At 45.3% G+C, this 17,704-nt stretch overlaps 1 protein-coding gene and 1 long non-coding RNA gene across 2 annotated transcripts in view; one reads left to right on the plus strand and one right to left on the minus strand.

Moving 5' to 3' along the window:
• The window catches only part of ENG (endoglin), a 39,824-nt gene extending 26,753 nt beyond the window's left edge, over nucleotides 1-13,071 (minus strand). The window contains exon 1 of the mRNA XM_031954688.1: nucleotides 12,622-13,071. Within this exon, the coding sequence (XP_031810548.1) occupies nucleotides 12,622-12,679 (58 nt within the window). The 5' untranslated portion in view covers nucleotides 12,680-13,071. The remainder of the gene's footprint in view (nucleotides 1-12,621) is intronic.
• Nucleotides 12,298-13,551, plus strand: LOC105751165. The gene is made up of 2 exons (XR_001121435.3): nucleotides 12,298-12,571; nucleotides 13,253-13,551. It is a non-coding gene; the product is annotated as an uncharacterized LOC105751165 (long non-coding RNA).
• The last annotated feature ends 4,153 nt before the right edge of the window (nucleotides 13,552-17,704 follow it).

Genomic DNA, 17,704 nt, shown 5'->3' on the forward strand with positions numbered 1-17,704 from the left:
CTTAAAAAGGGGGAAAAGATTCACATATACAAAAATATCTACAGCAACTCTTTTTTGTGGTGGCAAAGAATTGGAGATTGAGGGGACGCCCATCAATTGGAGAATGTCTAAACAAAATTGTGGTATATGATTGTGATGGAATATTATTGTGCTCTAAGAAATTATGAGCAAGTAGAATTCAGAAAACCCTGGAAAGACTTACATGAACTGATGCAAAGTCAAATGAGCAGAACCAGGACAACTCTGTACATAGCATCAGCAATGTTGTGTTTTGATCAATGTGATGATCATTGTTTTAGATTACTGTATTGCTGAAAAGAGCTAAATCATTTATGAAGGCATTTATCTTCTCAGAAATACAATGATTTAAGACAATTCCAAGGTTCATGATGGAAAATGTTTTCCACATCCAAAGAAAGAAGTAGTGGAGTCTGAATATAAACTGAAGCATACTATATTCACTTTTTGGTGTTTTTTATCCCTTTTAGTCTATTTCTTCTTTCACAAGATGACTAATATGGAAATATGTTCTACATGATTGCACATATATAATCTATATCAAAAAATTTACAGTCTTGGGAGGGAAGGAAAAAGAAACAAAATTTGGAACTCAAAAAACTTTTTAAATCAATGTTAAAAATTGTCTTGTGTAATTGGAAAAATATTATTTTAAAAAATTCCTGTTCTCTTCCCTTCCTTTTTTCTTTCTCTCTGCCCCCTACTCCATATTAAGGGTTAGATCCTAGAATTCTGAATCTGTTTGTCATTTTTTCATGCATTACATTGAGAAGATGGTTAAGTAAGGTGATAGTCACTAAAAGTGAATACTATGATTGAGAGAAGATATTGGTGGGGCAACTAGGTGGTGAAGTGGATAGAGCACCAGCCCCTGAAGTCAAGAGGACTTGCATTCAAATCTGGTCCTGGACACTTAACACTTCCTGGCTGTGTGACCCTGTGCAAGTCATTTAACCCCAATTGCCTCAGGGGAAAAAACAGAGAAAGAGAAGATATTGGTGTCAGGGAATTGCAACTCTGTGGGTATGTGGGTGAGGATGTGAGTTACTCACACATGGGTGACTGGCCCAGCCTGAGGGTTGTCTCAGGGCCCAGAGCCCCTAAGCTTGAAAGAATCATGACTTACATGTATACTTATTATGTATCTAAGTTATATTTTAATATATTTAACATCTACTGGTCATCCTGCCATTTAGGGGAGGGGGTGGGGGGGGGGGGTAAGAGGTGAAAAAATTGGAACAAGAGGTTTGGCAATTGTTAATGCTGTAAAGTTACCCATGTATATATCCTGTAAATAAAAGGCTATTAAATAAAATAAATAAATAAATAAATAAATAAATAAATAAATAAATAAAAAGAATCATGACTTAATTTCTTATTCTTAAGTGTGATAACCCTTAATAGGCAGTGGGAGTTCCTATCTCTAGGACTAGGTAGTTTTTCCCTCTTTTCACCCATTCTCTCACCCAAGAGGCCTTGAGGGCACCCAAGAAGGATAAAAATGTTCTGTAACTTAAGAGGAATCACCATCAGCTCAATCAGTAGAAGAGCTAAGTATAGAATAGAACAGACCAGTTCATAGAACCATCCATGATACAGAGCCTTAAACATGGACTGGACTTGGAATTTCACTGGGAACTCACTAGGGAACTCTCAATAAAGAACCCCCCTTCACCAATGCAGATCACTGTCTACTCTGCAACAAGCCTTTGGGGAGTTGTCTGGACCACAGAGAGATGAAATAACTTGTCTAAAGTTATATGGTCAATATATGTAAGAAGTGAGACTTAGAACCCAGACTTCCCAGATGTTTAAGCCACCTCTTTATCCCATACACCACCCTGGCTTCTCTTTTTACCTAATAGGCACTTATTCAATATCTGATAAACAATGCCATCAAAATCCAGAAAGGCCAAAAGTGAGGGAAGTGGTTGAATCTCTCACTTTGGGTCTAGAGCTTTCTCCAAAAGGATCTCTGAATGTTTATGGTCACGCATCCCATCAATAAAAAAGAAAAAACCCTCAAATTTTGAACACACAGTCCCAATATTTCTACATTTACATGTTTATAAATTATGAAGTATATATCTGTTCTCATAATGATATAAACTATAAAACTTATGAAAATGTAAATCAAAGAATGAGAGATAAAGATAAAATATTTGGCTCTAGAATCAATAGGTAGCCACAGTGTTGATTGAGCATGAAGCTGTGGTTGATAGGAAATATTTTGGCAGTTTTGTGGAGAAGGGATTGGAAGAGGGAGAGATTTAAAGCAAGGAAACCAGACAGAAGACTTTTTCAGTGGTATAGGAAAAAGGTGATAAGTGCCTAATTGGGCTAATGGCTAATGGAGAAGGGAACTCTGGGAACAGAGATAAAGGAGCATAAATTTCAGATGTTGAAAATAAAAGCGAACTCAAATTTAAAATGTTGAATATGGAAAAGATCTCAAATTTCAGATGCTGAGGATATTGGAAAGGGAGAAATAACAGGATTGGACATGAGAGAGTATAGAGTCAGAGCACCAGATTACTGTCTTGGTGATTGGTGATAGTAATAGGGAAGTTTTAAAGAGGGGTGGCTTTGGAAGAAGGGGAAGAGGAAGATGATGTAAAGAGATCTCTGATGCATATTTGCAAACCATTCATGTTTGCTTGGGTAGCTATATCCCAGGCCTGGAGCCACAAAGACCTGAGTTCAAATCTACCCTCAAATACTGGGAAGATAACTTAATCCTGTTTGCCTCCATTTCCTCATCTGTAAAATTAAGTGGAAAAGGAAATGACAAACCAGTCCAATATCTCTACCAAGAAAATGCCAAATGGAGTCACAGAGTTGGACATGACTCAACAACAACATTTGCTTATCTTGTATGACTGTCTCAAGCCTTTTGCCATAAAAATGAAGGGTGGCCTGGGGAGGGAGGGTAAAGGGATGGGTATGCTGGAGGAGGTTTCACAAAAGCACTTGAGCAGTAGCTGCTGTAGATGCAAAAGTAGCAGTTAGGACATGACTACCCTTAGAAACCAGTGCCTGGTTCAGAAGGAGAAAGTTGGGAGTTTGTATAGAAGAGGGAAGTGGCAGTCAGGGAATATGGAGGGGACAAAACCCATGACTGGCTATCAAAGGAAGACTGGAATTTGATCTATTTTCCTATTGCTAGATTGGTTGATCACATAACCTTTGAAGTTATACTAGGGCTCCATTTTGGAGGCTCTGCCAGTCTCGCCTAAGACTTCTTAGGCAAGCACTAAGTTCCAAGTTTGATCCTTTCTCAGAAACATTGCTTATGTCATATGTCCTTTAACTAGATTCCAAATTGTTAAAAAGTTAAAAAGAAAGAAAGAAAGAAAGCAACTAGATTCCAAACTAAGTGTTAAAAAGTTAAAAAGAAAGAAAGTAACTAGATTCCAAACTAAGTGTTAAAAAGTTAAAAAGAAAAAGAAAGAAACAAAGAAAGAAATGAAGGAAGGAAGGAAGGAAGGAAGGAAGGAAGGAAGGAAGCTAAATGTGAGGGAGAAAAGAAATCCATGCTCTTATAGGCCCAATCCGATGGTCGTGCTGGCCTGGGTTTGGTGACAGAGACTGATAGTGTCATTCTACCTCTACAACTTCTAGCTAGCTTCCAGTAAGACCCAACTCCAGGAGCCTCCAGAGACTCATGTTGAAAACAAAGGGCTAAGTCTGCACAGTCTCCCGCATTCCCTGGGCTTCCAAAAGCTCCCTTTGACGCTCTGGGGCCTCCAAGCACACGCTTCGTGCCTGCTGCACAGAACAGACCCTTGGTGACCAGGATGAGCCACTGCAGAGGCAGTACTCTGCCATCACTAAGGAGTGGGGATAGTTCACAAGGGCCCTGGCTTTTTCTTCTGGGTGCTGGCAGAGTGCTGAGGAGAGCCTCCCCAGATGGGTGCTGGTCAAGTGCCCCAGACTTCACCACTTGAGCCCGAGCAGGGTGGGCCACTCCCGTTAAAGCTCTGCTCTGGCTGGGGGGTTACAATTCCAGGCCCTGCCCCAGCGGCCCTGCCCATGCGTAAGCCAGATGCCTGGCTGGACTCCTCAGAATGACAGATAGGTATCCACCCCCAGCCCCCAAACACCACTGCCTCCTCTAGGAAAAGGAGACCTGTGGTGGGGTGCTAGCCTAACGTGCTTTAGATTGTATAACTGTAAAGTCTGCATTTTACAAATGAGGGAAACTGAGGCACAGTCACACAGGCTGGGTGTTTAGGGCTGTCTCTTCTCCCCACAAGTCGGCAGAGCTAAAAGAAAAGAACATAAACTCCTCAAGGGCAGATGGGTATTGTCTGCATTCCTGGCACATAGTGATTGCTTGATTAATGTTTGCTATTTGATTAATTGAGTAACAGTGAATAGGGAAAACACAGAGAGAGGATTGTGTGTGTGTTTCATGTGGCCAACATGAGCTGGGAGACACTGTGCCCTCTTCTCCTGTTTCCCTTGGAGAACTGGGCACAGGGATGGGCTAATCCCACACTTCTTTTTTGACTATTTAAATCAGAGAAAATATCAGTCTGAGGGAATGATGGGGACAGCATTTGACTTGGTCATTTAAAGGTACTGTTGTACACTAAATGAAAAAGATCCCTGGGCCAAGAGCCAGCAGTCTTGGTCCTACCACTTCCTAGCTGGAGACTTTGGAACAATCCTTCTTCACCTCTTGTTACCCCATCTGTAGAATGAGAGAGTTGAAACAGATGACCACTGAAGGCCTTTTCTACTTAAAAGGTCCAGGATAGGAGTAATAGATTCGGGGTGGGGGGGAGAGAACTCTAGTCCCAGTCCTGCTAATTCCTTCTGTGACCTTGGACAGATTTGCTTTTCTTCTTGGGGGCTCTGAAAAATGAGGGGGGAGTGAATTGGGGGATGTCTATGACCTTATGACGGCAGGGAACAAGGGAAACAGGAGGATGACCGGACTGTATTCTGAGCCTCCCCTCACGGAGGCCGACAGGAAGCTGGGAGCTGGGAGGGAAGAGAGTGGAAATTTACTCTGCCAGGCCTGGAAGGGGAGAGGAAGCAGGCCCCCTACACCTCGTCCTGAGGAATGCGCAGCACTGGAGGAGGAGGATGGAGAAGGGGAGACTGTTTGGAAGTTTGTGTCTCCATCTTGTCCTGCTCACTTCCTGTTTTCTTCGAGATCAAAGATGGGCTCTGGTGGGGAGCAGAAGCAGGCCTGACTGAAGGGGGATGGGGGAGAGGGAGGCTGAGGGGGAGAAGAACCTTTTACTAACCCCTGGACTTTCTTTCACTTTTTTCTCCGTTCCAGGGAATATAAACCCCTTAGATATAGGAGAGTCTAAATGATGGCCCTCGAGAGAGAGAGTTTCATCTCTTCGCCAGCTCAGTACCAACAGCACAGCCACCATCTTGAGTGTCACTGGCCAAAAGGGTCATCAGACACCGTCCCAATGCTGAGAAGTTATTGCCCAAGGGTCACACACCTTAACCTGACACAGGACACTCAAAGATTTCTGACTTCTATAGTCATCCTGCAGGAGCCTTCCAACTCTACAATTCTTGAGGTTCTGCAAATTGAAACGTGTTGTGAATGAATGAGCAACAAAGCATTTGTGCCAGGCACTGTGCTGGGTATCCAGGTACAAAAAGATGAGGCAGTTCCTGTCCTCAGGAGGCTCACATTCTGATAGGGGAAGACCATACAAGCAGAGGAGCCAGGCCCAAGGAGGGCTCTCTTGGTATGAAAAACCACAGGACAATTGGCTGACATTCTTTCCAAGAATGAAGGTGATGATTTGATTGCTAGTAGGGTATGAAAAAAAAAAACAAAGAACTTAACATTTTTCTCTTTCTTCTCATCCCTCCTTATTCTATCAACAAGTAGAGCCCCGGCTGGATTGCATTATGTAATGATCAGATAGCGGAGCCAGCTGGAAGATCAGATAAGCGCGCGTTTATTTTGGTCCTTTGGGGCTTTTTCGAATGCCTGCTCTCTCCCCTTCCCCCTTCTCCTCCCCGCCACAGACGAGAATGGGGAGACAGAAGGGAGTATGACGCCCCATCCTGTCTCCCCATGGCCAGTGGGGCCAGCCAGGGGGGACGGTATCAAAACAAAGCTTAATCACAATTAGGCAGGCACCAGGGAAGCACGAAAGGTCTGAGGGAGGAGGAGTCTTCCATGGAAAGGAGCCAGCCAGTGAGCTGGGTGACTGGAGACAGAGGTGTTAATGATGCTTTCAGATCCACCAATATTTGAAGCAGCCTGAACTCTGCTTAAAGTAATGTTTCCCGGGGAGAAAAATATGGAGAAATAAACCAAAAAGCATCAGAGGCTCAGGTCTAAGGGAAAAGACACAGGTTCCAGTCTGGTTCTATTGCTAATCGTGTGACCTAAGTCATCTCCTCTCTGGACTCGGGCTTTCAAGATCAAGCTGGACTCAATGATTTCCAATTTCTGCTCCAGCTCTACCATTCTCAATCCACAGAAAATACGCATTCTGTGGTACTGACTGAAATACTGATGGAGAGGTCAGACTAGAAGGGACAATGTGGTAGAAGGGGAAGCACACTAGATTTGGAATCAGAGGAACGGGGCTTGAATCCCTGGCTCTGCCACTTGCCACTCCATGTCACTTTGGACAGATTGATTCACCTGACGGGGCCTTACTTTCCTAAGTTGTATCTCAGGGCTGGAGGGAACCCAGAGGTCATCTAGTCCAAACCATATCTGACCAGAAGTCATCACTATGGTGTCCCAAACAAGTATCATCTGGTCATTAACTATTTCAAGTGGGGGGATCCCATCCCTTCCAAGGAATCCCATTTTATTTGTGGATAACTCTAACAGACAGAAATTTTTGCCATACATAGAGAAAAATCTACTTTCCCATAACTTCCACTTACTGCTTCTGGCTCTGACTTCTGGGGTCAAGGAAATAGGACCAATCTTCTACATTATGACCCTTGAGATATTTCAGTTTGCCTCTCATGTGCCCCCTAAGTCTTCTCTAGGCAAAACATGCCAACTTCTTTCAACTGAACCTTAAATATAATGAATGGGAAGCCAATTCATGTCCTCCTTCAGACTGTCAATGTCCTTCTAGAGTGTGGTACCCACACCTGTTCTGATAGGTTCTGACCCGAGGGAACACAATATACTGTCATTTTTGGGGGGAGGTTGGGTATTTTTAATCAACATGTGACATGATGAACTTATAACTGTTACTAAGCTTGTAGTCAGCTAAGACTATCTTATCTTTTGTGAACAAAATACTGTCTACCCTTGCTATCCCCATCTTGCACTCATGAAATGAGAACATGGGACAGAATGATCCCCAATATCCCTTGTATTTTCAAAATCTATGCTCCTAAGATAGGGATCTTGGACTGGAGAGAGCAGAGGGATGGGGAAAGGTGGTTATGGTGAAAGAACACAAGGATTTGACCTAGAAAGATGAATTCAAATGCTCTCTCTGCCTCTTAACTACCTGTCTGATTTCCCTGCACCTCAGCTTCCTCACCCATAAAATATGGAGATTGAATTAGATGGCCTGGGCTGTCCCTTCTTCAGTGGGAAGGAGACAAAAATTATAAGAAAAAGGCAGGCAAAGTGTAGAGAATATCCTAGAACTTTTCTGATCTTCCCTTTGGAACGAGACTAGAATGAAACTATTTCCCTGGATCCTTGGAGCCACTTGGAAGAATTTCTAGGGACAGAGGCTCAGGACTGATTTCTCCCCATTTCCTACTCCCAACCAAAAAATATTTCAGATTCTTGATTTTTTTCTTGTACAACATGACCAAAACAGAAATATGTTTAAAAGAATTGCACATATTTAGCCAAATTAAATTGTTTGCTGTCTTGGAAAGGAGGTAAGGGAAGGAGGGAGAAAAATTTGGAATACAAAGTCTATAAAAATTAATACTGAAAACTATCTTTACATGTATTTGAAAAAATAAAATAGTGTTGGAAATAAAAAAGTATTTTATATTTTTTTCAAGGATGCCTTGTTATCCTCTCAACCAACAATTGTTAGATTTCAAAGGGATCTATAAACTTGCATAGGAAAAAATATATCTTTATTTTTACTTCTTCTACTTGAAGTTAAGGAGTTTTTCAATTACGATTCTTTTTAAAACATCAATCTGAGAAAGGACTCACAAAAAAAATTAATCATTGACATTTATGGAGGGCTTACTTTGGTCAGGCATTATACTGAATGCTTTACAATTTTATCTCATTTGATACTCACAACAACCCTGGGAGAAAGGTGCAGTATTATACTTCTTTTATAGATGAAGAAACCGAGGCAAATAGAGATTGATTGCTTTGCCCAAAGTCGCATACTGTGGCTGGATTGAACTCAGAGCTCTCCTAGGCCCAGAGATCTACCTCTCTGAAGATGAGACACTGAATTGTCTCAAGCAGAGTCTATGTCACCAAAAAAAGTTAAGAACTCCTCTTCTGGAGAAATTTGACTTTGATGTCCTTTCCTGCTGTCAATTCTCATTCTAGATGAAGGATAGGATAGGGGCAAGGAATTGAGCCAAAGGCCAAAGATCCTGACTCCCTCTGATTTCTTTTTGAGTTATCCCCGGATGTCACCAACCTCCCCACCTGAAATCCCAGGTCACAGTGCTGGATCTGTAAACATGTTTATTTTCATTAGCAAGTAACTAACCTCTCAGTCTCAGTTTCCTTATATATATGGCGATAAAAGTACTTGCAAGACAGTATGGCATAGATCAAGGTGGGGCGTCTTTTTTCTGTGAAGGACCATTTGGATATTTATAATTCCATTCGAGGGCCAGACAAAACTATCAGCTTAAATTTTGGATAGAAAACATCACCTGCATCCAGGTGAACTATGAAAAAGAAACTATGGAGATTGAATGTTAAATCCAGAAAAAGAACTATGGAGATTGAATGTTAAATCAACACATACTATGTTCAATTGTTTTTTCTGTTGTTGTTTTTTTCTCTCCCATAGTTTTTCCCTTTTGTTCTGATTTTTCTCTCCCAACATAATTCATAAAGAAATGTGTATTAAAAAAATAAAAAACAACAACAAAAAACTTATCACTTGTGGGACTTGGTTGTACCAAACTTTCAGCTCATCCTTGCCTAGGGTTGGTTAGGCAAAGGATTTCATGGGCCTTATAAGGCCTATGAGCAGGAAGTTCTCCACCCCTGCCTTAGATAATAGAGAGCAGGCCTCCAAGCCAGGGAGATCTCTGTTCAGATGCTCCAGATTTTGAACACTTTGAACATACTGACTGTGTGACTCTGTCATTTAATCTTTTAAACCACTACCTAAGGCTAGTGGTGTCAAACTCCAAAAGCAATAGGCCATTAATCTAAACACAAAGATCCCTTGCTGGCTGGATACTGACTTAGTTTTAAAATATATCCATCTTTGTTACGTTGTATTTGGTTAAATATTTCCCAATGACATTCTACACTGGTTTGCTGCATTAGTAGGCAGGGTGGGGTTAAGGGGCAGTAACATGTCTGCTCTAGACCCGGGAGGTGCTGACTTTTATTGATAATTATACATCTATAGTGTATACATAAACATGAAATACTACATATAAATATAATTCCCCCTAAAAATGAAATCACAAATCTAGTTCCTATCTAGAATACTTGTATTATCTGGTTTGGGAAGGGAAGTGTTCTTTAAATCTCTAAGGGTTTTTTATGGTCCAGGTGAGTAATTTTATCAATGTAGGGAACTCCCAATGAGGAAGTTCCCGTCATCATGCAGATCAGTCACCCTGAGACCACTTACATTCTTGAGAAATTGCCTGGGCACTGAAAGAATGATCCAGGGTCACATAGTCAGTATCGGAGGGAAAGCTGGAACCCTAATTTTTCTGACCCAGGAGCCAGCTCTTGCTGCACTATGCCATACTGGAAATGTCATGTATAGGACATGTATGTAAATCTCTAAACATCATATAAATGTGAAAAATTATCATCTCCACATTCTCCCAAGACACCTATGGAATCTTCCTTCCCTAAGTCTTTCCAGAGGCCGGCACTGTGTGTGAAGATATCATAGAGCTGACAGAGACCGGGCTCTGTCCAACCCCTTCATTTTACAGATGGAGGAAACTGAGGCTCCAAGACATGATCATGGAGACAGAAAGCAGCAGAAGGAAGATTCAAACTCAAGCCCTTGGACGCTGAATCATGGACTCTCTGAAGTAAGAGTCAGCTGCTCTGGGCTCCTAAATACAGGACTGACAAGATTTCTATTGAACTCTGCCAGTCCTCTGTAGGGCTCATTCCCCATGCTCCCAGCACAGGCCAGCAGCAGGGCAGCCATGTACAAAAATCCACTTCCCTTCTGATAGGACACAAACCAGAAACCGTCCCCAAGAGCACAATTTGAACAATTTGTACAATTTATACAACTGGAAAAAAAAAAAGTGGGCCAAAGATTTGCAGCAAAATGAAGTAGCTGAAGGGAGCAGGAAAAGAGGAGTTGGGTGGCTGTGATCAGCTCTGCCACTGACTTGCTATGGGACTTTTGGCAAGCTCCTGCCCCTGCATAGGCCTCTGGTCTGTCATCTCTAAAAGGAGATTATAGATAAAAATGTTGGGAAGAAGAGGAGGAAAACTCACTTTTATAAAATGCCTTAAAGTTTACAAAGCACTTTGAAAAGTCCTCTAAAATTTTTCCCATTGTATACATGAGGAAAGGAGAGCTTTAAAGGACTTGTCCAATTTTACACAGTTGGTGGCTATTGGACTCTAAGGCCAGATGATCCATAATATCCCTGTGAACTCAAATAGTCTGTGATTCTACAGCATCTCCCAGGAGATTAGGGGCCAGACCCAAGAAAGAGAACCACACAATCCATGCTATCTCCTTACTCCTGGATGAACTCTGATGATTTTTCTTTTTTCCTCTAATGACAGAATTCACAGTGTTCCTGCAATCCTCTCCTTGGGCCTCTTGGAACAAACTCTCCTTACCGCTAACACCTACCTCCACTGGAGTGGGAGGCTAGAACTCAGTCCACAGTCCCCTGAGCCCAGGGCCCAGGGATGTCCAGGATCTGAGTCTATAAAAGAAGTTCCTTAAGGGGAGGGAGAGGGGAGAATGAGATAGCATATGGAGTGATACAGGACAATTTGTGGAAGGGTACTGGTTTTCTCTACTGAGCGGGAGGCTGGGGAGCTTGGCAGGCTTCAATAATGTTTTTCCAGGGTTCTCCTAGTTCTCTTATCCTTTCAGCAGTTTCTGGAGAGTCTGGAGAGAGACTCAAGGAGAGTCTGGAGAGTCTTCCCAGTCCCCTACTATAGGAAATAGTAGATACCGTCTCAAGTGGTCCAAAGAGTGACTTCACTGAATTATAGAATGTCAAGGTTGGACATGGCCTTAGAACACGGGATGTCCGAGCTGGAAAGGGCCTCAGGATACAGCATTACACTGTGAGGGGCTTTGGGGTATGGCAGGGTAAGAACCCTGCTAGTCCAACTTTTTCATTTTGTAGATATGGAAACTGAGGCTCAGGGAAGTAGAATTACTTGGCCCATATCACACCATTGTGAGTGACAGGATCAGAACCAAAATTCAGGTCTTTTGACTCTCAGTCCTGTGTTTGTTACGCTGTGAAATCTCAACTGTTAACCCCATTCTGAAGGAGCTCTAGGCTCTTCCTTCTATTCCTCACCCTCACCTCATCTCACCAAGCTTCCCCAGCTTGTGCATGAAGTGAGATATTGAGCTGGAGTTTTCCATATGAAGAGAGAGAGGCTCAGCCATCCCTAGCTCTGTAGCTAGAGACACTAACTGTGGAGGATGTGGATTAAAGGGCATCCCTCCTCTTAGAGTCAAAGGCTTATTGTCCCCAGACTCTGGTCTCCTCTCCCTCCCTCAGGAGTGGAGCTCCAGCATCCAGGTCCTAGGAACTGCTAGCAGCCCGAATACATCTTTGCCTCTTTACCTGAGGAGCGGGGAAAGAATGAGATGAGGGAAAAGTTCTGATGAAATCAAAAATTAGTCTTAGTTTTTTCCTACCAAGCTCCTAAAGAGAGGCAGAGCCAGATCATCAGCTGGTCAGAAGAATCAACTGGAAACTGTTTATAGACTTATGACTCTTTAGATATGGAAGGATCCATAGAAATTATGAAATCCAAAATTCTCATTTTACAAAACAAACTGAATCCCAGGTAGGTGAAGTTACTTGCCCAAGTTTGTTGGTAGAGCTGAGATGAAAACCATGTCAGGGAGTGCTTTCTACTAGATTGTTACTGGAGCTCCTGCTTATCTCAGAAGCAAAGTAAGTTTGGCCGGTAGGTTCCCAGATGGGGTGGATGGAGTGGAAAGAGGTAGAACGGGGTTCACATGATGGGCTCTATTCGTCCTCTGACTGTGTTCTAAGAGGCTGGGGACCATAAAGAGAAGTGAAGATGGAGGCTGACTTGGACCCAAGACAAGGAGACCTGCCAAACTGACTCTAACCCAAGAACTTGGGGAAGAGGGGCCCCGATACCATCAGCTAACAAAGGCAGAAGGAGTCCCTAATGGCAGAGAGAAGTCTTTCATTGGAGAAGGTGAGTGAGAGGGGGTCCTGGACAAGTCCTGGGGACCGGGAGACACCTACTTGCCAAGCTGAAGGCACACGCAGCCAGGAACATCGCGATGTAGAAGACTCCCTCCATGCCGTCCCTCTTTCTGCCTGTCTTTGGGATCTTATCCAGTGTCCAGGGGCACAGTGGCCGGGGGCCTCGCTGGATGGCGTGGCTTGTCCTCGTGACCAAAGGGGCAGAGGCAAAGGGTCCGGCAGCTTCCCTGCTCCAGCCTTCTCAAGGGTGGGGAAAGTGTGGGGGGGAGAAGATCGAAGAAGAAGCAGGGAGAATGGGATGATGTCAGCGGGGGCAGAAAAGGGTGATCTCGGTGGGATTATGAGGGGAGGCTGAAAGAGAGAGAGAGAAAGAGAGAGAGAGAGAGAGAGAGAGAGAGAGTGCTCTGGCCTCAAGGGTAGCTGACCAGAGGCTGGGCACTCAGTGGAGCGAGCTGCTCCTGAACAGCCCAGCCCGGGGAGTGACCCAGGGAGGCAGGAAATGAGTTTCCTTAGAGGAGGGGCTGTGGGGTGGCTACCAGCCAAAGGGAGAGAGGAAGTGCTGTTTAGAGTCTGGGCTTGGGACTGGGGGGCTGTCAGAGCCTGACAAAACTCCTTTACTCTCCTCCCCCTCTCCAATCCCACCTCTCCTCTTCGGTTTTCTCTCCTCTAGTGACAGGACCAGCACATCTGGCAGGAAACATCTGGTTCTGTCAATCAGCCCCTGGGAGGCGTCAGTCCCCAAGAAGGGAAATCCCTGGGTGCCCCACTTTCTGGCCAGTTGGACTCGTATCAGTACTGGAGGTACTGGAGGGAAGGGCTGGTGATCGGTGGATCAGAGGGACAGTCAGTACCCTTTGAGAAGTGATCTGATGTCTTTCTCTTCAGAATCTCAAAACACCCTATAGAAAGGGATCCTTGGTTGTCCCTTCATTTATTCAACAATAATTATTAAACTTATTGCATACCTAATCTGGTACCCTGTGATCAATGCAAAGTAGCTTCTACCCTCTTGGAGTTTAACATTCAGTTAGAGACACAAGACTCAAACAAGTGCTTAGCATGGTTAAGAAAGGGCCCTAGAGATTATCTGAGGATAAGGACCAGAATGAGGAGTCCAAAGCCCACAGATATTAAAGATTAAAAGAATGAGACATTGATTCAAGTTGAGGGTAGGGAAGGCTTCATGAAGGGTTGGAAGGTGGTCCGGACCAAACCCCAGAGGAGGAAGGAGACTGTCAGAGATGGTAACAGCTCACCCTGAAACTCTGGTCCTCTCCACCCAGAGCTATTTGGGAGTAGAGAAATGGGAGTGAGACCAGCTGGTATTGTACTTTTCATTTATCAACAAGAGGCCCATCTGTGGCACATTTCATTCCCAGGCTATCCCTGGCCTCCAGGACTCTCCACTCAGTGAATGCAAACTTGTTTTAATGAACAGTCTTAGCCTGACTAAGTGGAAAAATCACTTAATGTAGTTCATAATATGTATTCAGTGAATAATATTTGCTATTTTAAAAAATATCCAATTGCTTGTGGATTTCCAAACTGTTTCTCCTTCATTAGCACCGATAATGGGTTTGATACTATTCGTGTCTGATGGCCTCTTTGTTTCCCCAGTCCCAAGGGACCGAGGCTTTACCCCTGGACAGCTCCCTTCACCCAGGCCTGACAAGGCCACCTTCCCCCTCCCCACCCCGGACAGCTCCCTCCACTAGATACCTAGCCTCTCCAGCAGCTGCCTCCCAGTGTCTTGTCTGGGATAGTGGCAGATGAGATCAAAGGCCAAGGCCATTGTTTATCCCCAAGGTCTGGCCGGTAAAAAGACGCCTACCCGAAGCTGGAGGTGGGGGAGGAGAAGGGAGGAAGGGAGGGGCCAGAGTCTGAGGACTGCTGAGTCTCCTCAGGGACAGAGGGCAGCTCCCCTCAGGAACCCAAACACACATTCCAGGGCCTTGGTCCGCCCCCAGGCAAGGAGCCGAGGAAGGCCCTTGCTGATGCCCCCATGGACCCCACATCCCACCCTCGGAAATACCGGGAATCTGGGCACTGAGCAAGATCTGCCAGGAAGAGGATCCCTAGGGGAGGAAAGAGCTGAAGGGAGGGCTGGTGGGGATCCATCCAAGACAATGGGGTTGAGATTCCAGCTGCTTCCCCCTTAGCCTCTAAGAGAAGCCCCCAGGTAGGGTGGAGGAGGGGAGCGGACACCCTGCTGTCCTGATCCTTTTCCTGCAATTACAGGGGAGAGGGCATGGTGGAGCTCAGGGTGGGTGTTGGGGGTGTCGGAGATAGGGAGAGAAAACTAAAGAGGCAGAAGGCTCCTTTGCCCATTTCATCGAATTGATTCTTGCCCCTTTTATGGGGCAAGCGATGGTGGACAACTGATGGGTGTTTTCTAAATCCCCTTCATCCATTTCTCCATGGTGCCCACTTTCCACAAGGCCCTCTCCCCAAAACAGGGCACCAGGACAGGGGAAGGGATTTCCCAGCCCACCTCCTCGCAGGGCTGCTCTTTGTCCCCCCCCCCCCCGGCCCCCCCCCCCCCCCCCCCCCCCCACCCCCCCCCCCCAGCTGGATAGTAACGGTGAGAGAATTTAGAGATCCCTAGAAGGTGGAGGCAGTGTTGTGCAGGGAAAAAAACAATGAATTTGGAATCAGGGGATTTGGGTTCAAATCTCAGTTCTTGTCATTTCCCAATAGCCCATGTGACCTTGGTTATTACTTAATCTTTCTAACTTTTTGCTTCCTCATCTGTAGAATAAAGAGGCTGGAATCTATACAAGCCCAAAGGCCCTTTCCAGCATCAAATCTATGAGCCCAGGACCTAGGCTACTCCATTTCAAAGATCAGATGGAGGGACCAGGCTAAGAAAGAGTCAGGAAATGAGCACCTGTTTTGAAGCCAGCGGACCTGGGGTTAAATCTGAACTCAGTAGCTTCGTGAAAATAACTCAGTTTCTCAAGTGGGTAAAATGGGAAGCCAGACATGGGGTGGGGGAGAATGACGGAGACAGTATTGGCCCAGGGCGCCACCCTGACCAACTCCAACAGGGAAGTGAAACTTCCCATCACAGACAGCAGGCAAAGGGCTCGGGCTGCTGGGAGTGTGGGTCTGGGAGGAAACAACTCACTAAAGGTGCAACCCCGATTCCCAGAACAACGACCTTCACTTACCTGATCGTGCACAAAGGCAGGTGGGGAGGAAGGGGCCCCGAGTTCAAACTGGCATGATAGTGAATCACTGCTGTGGGCTTTGGGGCCCTCATCTGCAAAATGGGCGTAATCATATTTGTACTGCCTGCCTTGTAAGGCACTGGTGAGGATAAATGAACTCATGAATATGAACCTGGGGGGTAAAGGGCCAGCTGCTATTTCTAAAATGTCATAGCTGCAAGGGATTTTAGGGACCCTCCAGCTCAACCTTCTCATTGTACAGAAACTAAGACCTAGATAAGGGATCAGAGGGGAACCTGCATTCTCTTGAGTGAATTTGGGAATTATTTCTCATGACTCCCCATCTGTGCCCAAAAAACTGAGAGGGATCTCAGAGACTATCTAGTCTAACCTGCTCATAAAATAACTGGCATAGGGCTTGTAAGGCTAGTAAGTGCCAAGCACTTCATTTTCTCACCACTATATCCTGGAAGATGGGGAGAATGAGGATCAGAGTAGACCAGGGAGATTAGATGATTTGTCGAAGTTAATGGGTAGAGCCAGGATTTGGCCCTCAACCACCCAATTCCAAAGGAGGCAGTGTGGTATAATGGGTAGCACTATCTCAGGCACTTACAAGCCATGTGATTATGTATTATTTGCTCTCCCCTTTTTCACAGTTACAGTTTCATCTGTAAAATAATATGGTCACAAGAGTCTCAATGCAATTGTAAGCTTTTAATGGTATTAAGAATTTTGGAATACCTTGTTCTGGAACCACCTACCTTGCATTTAGTGAAGTTCTAAGCATTAGCTTTAAGAGCCTAAAATGGCATTTGGAATGCTGGGATACCCTATATTATGAGGAAAACATTTTGCAAACATTTTAAGCACCACATCAATGTGAAGTTATCCGTATTAGCCCTCAAGATCACATCTCCAGTCCAAATAGGGCAGTATCCAGGACTCCCTGGGTCTTGGAATGCCCAAGTTTATCAGATAACCCAGAACCTCTGAAAGAACACATTAATTAAGCTTCTCCGGGAGCAGACAGCTCTGTTTCCTCAGGAGAGCCCCAGAAGTTCCTCCACAGACTGGTCAGTGAATCTGGCTCTTTCCGGCTTCCTTGCTGACCAGGAATCTTGGGGGAGGAGGGCGAAGGATCAAGGAGAGAACATCCTCTCAGTCCAAGACCCCGGGGGAGGGACTTCGAGAGTGACTGTCCCCTTGGCCTCTGGCCACCTCAGGAATGTAGGCGCTGCCCCCGGGGACCACTGAGGCCAGCCTCCTGTCTCCAGTCTCGGCCCTGAGCCAGGAGACAGGAAAGGTGTCTGATCCCACCCCCCCACTCTTGCCTGTGAATGACCAAGGCAGGGCGGAGGGCGAGGCCCTCACCATGACGTTCCATTGTCCCGTCCGAAGGGGTGCTCTGCTTCTGGTCCCTAGGCCCTTGGACTCTTGCACAGATTCTGGCACCCCTGGGGCCATGCCCAGGACAGTTTCCACCCGCCCCTCTTCCACTGGGTAACTTTCCACTGTCACTCCCGGGACTGGCCTCAGAGAGAGCCCCAAATGCCCCCGAGTCCTTCACAGCTGGTTTTACCCCAAATGCTCCCTTCTTAGGGCTCCTGCCACTTATCCTCAGTGTGACCTTGGCTCTCTCTCTAGCTCAGTTTCCTTATTCCTAAAATAAAGGGGTCAGACATAGGCGGCCTCTAAGATGTATTTTGGCTCTAATGTATCACGTGGGTCCTTGTTCCCGGGATAAACTTGGGTGAACTCCTGGAGGTGCAGGGGAATTAAGCTCTATCATCTCCATCGGCCCATGAAGGGGCAAGTCAGGGACTCTGTCTGGGGCCGGCGCCTTCAGCCTGGCTCTGCCGCCCCCTGCACCCTGTCGGACTAAACACCCCAGCACTGTTTGTGTTCCCTATTGTCCTCCCGGGGCCTTATCTGATCTGAAGGGGCCAAGT

Source organism: Sarcophilus harrisii, chromosome 2, assembly GCF_902635505.1.
Source record: "Sarcophilus harrisii chromosome 2, mSarHar1.11, whole genome shotgun sequence".
Classification (NCBI taxonomy): domain Eukaryota; kingdom Metazoa; phylum Chordata; class Mammalia; order Dasyuromorphia; family Dasyuridae; genus Sarcophilus; species Sarcophilus harrisii.